The 8,317-nt window shown below is 43.3% G+C and overlaps 1 protein-coding gene across 1 annotated transcript; it reads left to right on the top strand.

Moving 5' to 3' along the window:
- The first annotated feature begins 710 nt into the window (after window positions 1–710).
- LOC134408165 (free fatty acid receptor 2-like) lies at window positions 711–1,764 on the top strand. Its single transcript, XM_063140314.1, has one exon. The coding sequence runs from the start codon at window positions 711–713 to the stop codon at window positions 1,752–1,754; it is 1,044 nt and encodes a 347-aa protein (XP_062996384.1). The 3' UTR covers window positions 1,755–1,764.
- Window positions 1,765–8,317: the final 6,553 nt, after the last annotated feature.

Here is an 8,317-nt window from a genome sequence, read left to right as displayed (position 1 = left end):
TTGATCAATCTGATGAGCTGTTTTCTCCATATAAACCATAGAACATACTACCCTCATTTTTTGGTTATAATGGTGGAATGGACTTCAGCTGACTCCCCCTTAACCCAGGGCCATGTTATGCAGCTATGAGGACTGAACTCCAGCACTATCATAGTCATTATATATCTACCATTATATCCTATATGTAGATGTACTACCATTTCATCCCATTTCTTTGTTATGGTGTATATCAATCGTTTTCGATCTGTGTTCTAAAGAAATGCAGTATACCACCCCGGGATGAGAAAACCCATCATTATCAATCTTGCAGAACTCACTGTCTATGGGACTGTGGCAAAGCTGAATAGGCCTAGCCTGTGTCCTGCATGAACTGAGCATGCACCCTGCAATTTAGCCCAGAATCCACTGCAACGTCGTTTGATGGTTTCATGTCAGATGACCTCATGTATGAAGGGGAACCTGAAGATATGAAGTCTGTACATTGCTGGTATATGTGAATGTCTACTGTCTAATACTTGGGGGACCTTATTTGCTTTTACTAAAGAATGGACTCAAAACATCTCTGGAGACAAGATAGACATCACTGAATGATATACAAAAAGACGGCAACTGCACTCATTTGCTTGATGTTATTCTTGAAAGATGAGGAACACCTTTCCTGGTATTTTCATGTCTAATTACCTCTCCCTTCCTTTACAGACCCTGAGAGGATGACTCCCAAAAGTGTTGTCCTTGCAATCTACATCACTGTCTTTGTGATAGGTCTCCCAGCCAACCTTCTGGCCTGCTACTCGTTCCTGAGGAAAGTCCGCCAGAAGCCGGTCCCCATAGACATCCTCTTGCTCAACTTGACCATCTCTGACCTTTTCCTTCTGACCTTTCTGCCCTTCAAGATGGTTGAAGCCACCTATGACATGACATGGCCTCTCCCTGCCTTCCTTTGCCCATTCACCAACTTCCTTTTCTACAGCAGCATCTATCTCAGCACCCTCTTCCTCGTGGCGGTCAGTGCAGAACGCTACCTGTGCATCGCCTACCCTGTCAAGCACAAGTTTAGCCGCAGGCCAACTTATGCCAGACTGGCCAGCCTCATTATCTGGTTGGTGGCCTGTTCCCACTGTGCCAGCATCGTTTTTGGTGTGGAATATGGTTATGGGAACCAGTGGAAACCTGAGTACAGCTACACATGCTACCAGAACTTCACCCCAAACCAGCTCAAGATCCTCCTCCCTTTCCGACTGGAACTCAGCCTTGTCCTCTTCTGTCTCCCTTTCATCATCACCATTTTTTGCTATATCAACATTATCCGCATCGTGACCTCTATGCCCAACATCAAGCCTCATAAGAAGCAACGGGCCGTGGGCCTTGCCGTGGCCACTATACTGAATTTTGCCATCGCTTTTGCCCCCTACAATATCTCCCACATTGTGGGCTTCATTCAGGGAGACAGCCCTTCCTGGAGGGTGGAGACTTTCTTCCTCACCTCCTTCAACACCATCTTGGACCCCATCATCTTCTTCTTCTCTTCTGCCACCATTCGAGAAACTTTTGCTGACTGTTGGCTTGCCATGCCCCACAAACGCCCAGCAGTTCCATCACCATGCTGTTTGAATTGCTGCAAGGTTCCTGAAGGCAAAACTGACGAATCCGTAGCTGGTCAATTATCAGCTTCAAATGTCCCCAGTTTCCTGGCAGGATCTAGCACCCCCATTCCTTCTACAACTCAGCATAGTACCCAGACATTGGGGACTTGATCACTATGCAAAGGACTAGGGATGTATGAGAAATTCATTTGAGTTCAATTTTAATGAGAATTTACTCAGCTTGCACCTCCCAGAATCATCCGTTGCTTCGAATGCAATCTCCAGGCAACGGCTGTACGATGCAATTTCTGGAAATTAAATAATGTGTCCAAAATATGCAAATATTTGAGAAATGTGTATAAAAATGCATATGTATGAAAAGTGCAGGCAGGCACACTTTCATCAATGGGAGAAAAATTTGTACATTTCAAAATTGCACACAATTGTGGCATATTTTGGGGGAAATCTGCATGAAAACCTAAGAACATAAGAAGAGCCCTGCTGGATCAGACCGAGGGTCCATCTAGTCCAGCACTCTGTTCACACAGTGGCCAACCAGCTGTTGACCAGGGACCAACAAAGCAGGACACGGTGCAACAACACCTTCCCACCTATGTTCCCCAGCAACTGGTGTACACAGGCTTACTGCCACGGATACTGGAAGCAGCACATAACCATCAGGGCTAGTGGCTTTGATAGCCTTCTCCTCCAGGAATTTATCCAACCCCCTTTTAAAGTCATACAAATTGGTAGGAGTCACCACATCTTGTGGTAGTGAATTCCATATTGTAACAATGTGCTATGTGAAGAAGTACTTCCTTTTTTTTGGTACTGAATCTCCCACCAATGAGCTTCGTGGGATGAAAGTTTTCATGCAAAATAATTATCAGCTTGCAATCCGATACAAGCAGGAGTCAGAATTATCTTCGAGGTGGAAGAAACTCATTAGACAGAGCTGGAATGGGATCTGTGGTGTCGTCATTTGAATTATGAACCTCATTTTAATAAGGGTTTTTATTGTAAATTGAACTCTTCTATTGCTTTTAAAATATTTTCTTAATTTTGTCAGGGGCTTTGAGTTTGTTTTCAAAAGAAAAGCTCAGTACACACACAAACACACACACACAAATTGCAAATTGTGGCTGTAAATATGTTTAACTTGTGCAAATTGCTGGTGCAATCTAGTCCAGTAAGCAGTTTAGGCAGAAGCTAAACTTCAGAATACCGGGGGGGGGGGGGGAATGAAACCAGATGCAAGAGCTGGATGACGGGATTTCTTGAATGGAAGGATATTATTATAAGGATGCAATCCTGTACATGTTAGACAGAAAACTCCCAAAATTCCTCAGTCATCCAGTTGTAAGATCCCCCCCTCTGTCTAAATATAAAGAGGAATGCACCCTAAACGAACAGTCTCTTTTCTGTCCTAAGCAAAGAAGGAAGAGCTCTGAAATGTTGTATTTGTGTTTTTAGACTGTTGGTTGTTTTATTAAGATTTTCATGGTTTTATTTTTTGTGAACTGCCCAGAGAGCTTCGGCTATTGGATGGTATAAAAATGTAATAAATAAATAAATAATGAAATAATGAAATAAACAAGTTTTTGACAAGTAGGGGATATGGCTGTGCCAGCCTAAAGGAGGGAGAGGATGAAACTGACAAGGATATTTACCAAAGGGAATATGCCTCTGCAGGGCTACATAGAGGACAGACAGACTTGTGATCATGCACACATGTGCAAGATTGCTGATAAACAGAGTTTATCAAATACACAACCCCTTCTTGTTGCTGAGTAGTCTGCTAAATGATTCACTTGAAAAAGGGCTTCCGCAAAAGATTAAATTGGGGTTGTGCAATTTAAAGACCTGGAGGGGGGGACAAAGAAAAAAGGTCCAATTTGTGGAAATCACCATTTGCACAAATCTCAAGACTAAGGGGGTGGAGGAGGAGGATGCAGAAAATATTTCCAAAATCAGAAGAGGGGGGAACCCTGTTACTATGTGCTGCTGCATGTTAGAATGGAAATCTCATCAGCTTTAAATGGAATGGAGTTCCCAATGCTTCCCATCCCAACCTACATCACAGAGTCCCAAGCCTTCCTTGTGGTCCCCACTGCCCCCCCCCCAAGTTACCACCACTGATTTTGAATGTGTTAATGAAATATAGAAACCAGTAGTCATTTATTTCATTTATTTTATAAACAACTCTTTTGTCACTGGCCAATTATGACCAGTTCGCATGGTTAAACTCTACAGAGTGGGTAATATTCTGCCTTTCATAAATGGACTTTATCTTAAAGAGAGGTGCCTTTTGTACAGAGAGTATATTTGAAATTTCAGTACACTTTGCACTTTACTTATTTATTTATTTTAAAAATGATGGTTCTTCTGAGAAGATGCAGAGCGCATTTCACTTACTACTGGGTCACTATCAGATCTCCTCAGGCCAGAAATCAATGAGTAGCAGAAGGACTCTTCCCACCAGCACTGGCGTGAGTGTGATGACTGTGTACTGAATTGACTTCGACTGATGAAGACCTCGAGCTCAAGCTTTGCTAACTATTATGGGAAATGTGATGAAATGGAAGGCCGTGCATTTACTTCCTCCTCATCTTGCTGCAATGCCTCATTCAGGGAATCTATGATGTTACATCATACGTAATGCAATCCTGTCCTTGTCTACTCAGAAGAAAGTTCCATTGGTTTCACAGAGAACTATTCACAGGAAAGACTGCAAATTGAGTAAGAGAGCAATCCTATGGTCCTGGGAGAGCATCCCAGGGACCATAATATTTTTGGAATCCCCCACCCCGAAGTCCTCAGATACTTCTATTTATTTTTATTTATTTATTAAAACATGTGTGTGCCGCCCTATATCACTAGGTTCTCAGGGCAGCTATGACCTCAGAAGGGTGATTCCAGTATAAAATCCCCCCCTCTGCCACCATCCCCCTTGCAGCCGCCATGGAGAGCACCATGTTGCATCTTGACATCACAAAAGCGGCCTCGAAGAAGTCTGGAAGGGAGCATGACAGTGAGTGGGGACAGGAAGGGAGGGAAGAGGCCAGGATACAAGGTATCCTATGGCCTCTCTAGCCCAAGTCCTATCCTGTCCCCACCATTATGCTCCCTCAAGATGGGCTCAGATGCCCCTCTAGAGATAAAAGCAAAACATGGAATACACAGGTGGAAATCACCTCCATCATTCCTCCCACATATTCGGAGGCTTCTGTCTCATGATGGTGGATCCCCTAGGATTATGCCCTAAAGTATTCTTAGCTGATCCTACCCACATCATCCAAGGGAGACACACAAGGTGCTGCTGACATCCTGTTTCACATTTCCTCTAAGTCGAAGTTACAGTGAAATGGGGGGATGGGAACCAGATGTGAGGTTGTCATTTATAGCAACAAGCACACCTTTAAAGTATCATCTGGATTGATTTTGAGATTATGTACTTGTAGGAATCCAGATTCTCTTTATTTTTCAGGGCCATCACAAGAACTTACTCTTTCCCCCCTTCCCCATTTCCCTAAATGCATTAATGCAAAACAAACATCATGAACATTTGATCTCACCCAGAGGTGTAGAACCTCAGCTCTGATATCACAATTTGATCTCCTGGAGTTCCCCAGAAAGCCCCTCCCATTCCCTACCCCCTACCCCTTCCACCCAACCCCCAATCATAGAGTAGTTTCCTGGCTGCCACTCATTCCCCACCCCCCATTCTAAAATGCTGAAATGCTTCTCGTAAGGTTTATTTACGGGAAGTACAAGCTTTCATCTAAAATAACCTGGTAGTTTCCGTATTTTGCCCTCCCCCATTTCGAAGTGTGTACCAATATAACCATAAATAAGATCCATACAAATTCTAACAATGAAAGGTCACAACATCTGGGTAAATGAAAGCCTGGGAAAGACTGTAAAATTTGTGCTTAGCAAGTTTTTCTGGGGAAGTTGTTTCGAAAGTGTGTTAGCAGTGATGAAAAATACCCTCTTCTTGTTACTGAGTAGTCTGCTAAATGATTCACTTGAAAAAGGGCTTCCGCAAAAGATCTAAAAATATGTGAAACTGATTTACTGCGTTCTCATTATTGTTAATACAGTTAAGAACTGGGGTGGGCATCAGGCCAAAGAAATATTTCTCTCTCTCTTCTACACAGAAGACAACATTGATTTGGAATATCGTTTTTATTCGTTTTTAAAAAAATAAATCAGTTTAGGCAATCATAATTAAATGGCAGATATCACTTAACAGTGCCCCAGTGTCCTTGAGCTTGGGCTGTGTATTCAACTGGAGTTATTCTGAGAGCTGTGCCACTCATAGGGATGGGCAAATTCACCCACGTCCAATTCATCAGACGCTCACCGCTGCCATCCATGCTCACTTGTCAGGCTGCGCACCATGTATGCAATGGGGGAAATTTGCACTTTCTGGAGCCTCCATTGTGCTGCACAATGGGAGTGCAACACAATTGCGGGGTGGGGGTCTTCAAATGCACCACGGACACCCAACCGGATCCTGGAGGGTGGAGTCAGGGGAGTCCGTTCGACTCTCAGGCCATGGCTAGACCTACCCAGTCTAGCGCAACAGAGGAGGGAGGATCTCGCGATATGGTTATCGCGAGATCTCCTCTTTGTCTACTCGCTGCGCGCGATGTCCTAGGAGGAAGAGGATGTCACACCCACCATTTTTTTAAAGGAGACAGAGCGCACGAGCACTCAAGTGAAAAATGTGAATTTTTTTAAAAAAAATCCCGCTCCCCTCATCCCACCCCTGATGGGCACAGAGCTCCTGAAGATCTCTGTGCCCCATGCCCAGCTCCTGGCTTCACATGGTTACTCACGAGGAGCCGGGACAACCCACAACTTCTGCCCACACATTCCGTGGTCTTGGGATCATCCCGAGACCATGGAAAAAGCGGGATTAAAGACTATGCAGATATCCCGGGGCAAGGGAGGGATCATCCCTCCCTGCTCTCGGAATGCCCTGCGCATCATGTGGACACACAGGGATGATCCCAGGGCAATCCCCAGGATATTGGCAGGTTGAGCCATGCCCTCAGGCTCAGTTGGGCACCTGCAATATCTCTAGCCACATAGAATCCGACTTGATAGACTGTGCTGCTTCAGACTGCATGCTTGGTGTTGCGAGATTGAAATTCTTCCCCTCATGAAAACGGACTTCCTAAGGACAGAAAACCTCTGCCTGACATTCTAATTCCCTATGTGCAGAAAGATGCAGGGCATTTTCAATTACATCTGACCTTCCCCCCTCCCCTGACACATGCAGACATGTACCTACTTGCAATTTGAAGAGCTACTGTCCAGCAACAGCTGCAACTGGATCCATGTGGTCCTATTAACAGTGTAGCTTAGCCTTGGCTCTCAGCAGCTACATTCTTCCATCCACCAATTCAAGTAGCACTGATTTCAGTAGGCAAGGAGAAGTACTTGGTCATACACATTGAGAATGTTCTGTACACATAGCACTAATGTGAGAGTCCTCAGGTTAACAGGTGTGTATATGGTCTTATACACCATCAGAGCAAACTGTAACATGATTCACGTGGAGGCAATTCACAAATGAATAAGGCATTTCTACACACAAAGTTAGAAAAGGGAATCCTGGGTAGGGATGTCCATCACTGGGAAATCCAGTCCTTTTTTGACTTGACAGAGACCTGCAGCATGTACAACACAATTTGAATTTGTCAACTGAAAAGGTGTGTGTGTGATTCGTGTATTTATTGTTTGTTTTCAACATGTGTTTATTGTGTGTGAAGTGGTCTGAAGTTCAATAAACTTTTGATTTGATTTGATTTATTTTAGCAAGTTTTGCAATTTGCACAAATTCAGCCAAAATGAATATGTGTGCTTTTGTAATGCTATCATCATCATCATCATCATCATCATCATCATCATCATCATCTAATGTACACATAGGGTACACACACCTCCACAATCAATTTCTCTATGTGTGTTAAAATGATGAACATCTTAGCCCTTGACAATCTGTGCTATAACTGCCTCTCACCGACCCACACATGCCCCATGGAAAGTTTGTTCTCTGCAGCCTGATTCTGAACAAGAGAAAAGATTCCACAGCCAATTTTCCTCCCTTGCTGTTAACACCAGCCCTGGTAAAGAATACACACTTTCAATCTTCTTCCAGAAGAAATCTAAATTTTTGTAACATGTGGACAGTTTAAAGTGCAAGAGAAGATTAAACATCACTTTAATCACCACTCACCCCATCAAATTCATAAATTATTATTATTATTATTATTATTATTATTATTATTATTATTATTATTATTTATAAAGCACCATCAATGCACATGGCACTATACAGAATAAGAAAACAATAGCAATCCCCTAAAACAATAGGACATCCAGTCTCAGATTCTGTTCACAATGTGAAGTTTGGCCCTGAATTCATGCACAATTCAAGGTTAGTGTTCTAGCACTGTACCTTCATGCATCCTCCATGGCCAACATCTCTATTTCCATATAACATCCCCCTGAAAGAAGCAAATATTTTCATGCCTCCTGAGAAACATCCCCAATCAGTCCTTGAGATTATGACTTTCAAACATACGACATCCATGTTCAGCACAGCTCATTTTTGTTCCTGTTAATAGATGCCAAGAAACACTGCTCTCCTAATCCCCTTTTCAAATGGGTAACATCTTGGTTACATCCTGACCCACCTGAAGTTGCCACCTACATTTCAG

Source organism: Elgaria multicarinata, chromosome 13 (genome assembly GCF_023053635.1).
Source record: "Elgaria multicarinata webbii isolate HBS135686 ecotype San Diego chromosome 13, rElgMul1.1.pri, whole genome shotgun sequence".
NCBI lineage: Eukaryota > Metazoa > Chordata > Lepidosauria > Squamata > Anguidae > Elgaria > Elgaria multicarinata.
This window is presented reverse-complemented; position numbering and strand designations above follow the sequence as displayed.

Coding starts and splice junctions, on each gene's coding strand:
- LOC134408165 (XM_063140314.1), top strand. CDS start 711: ATGACTCCCAAAAGTGTTGTCCTTGCAATCTACATCACTGTCTTTGTG.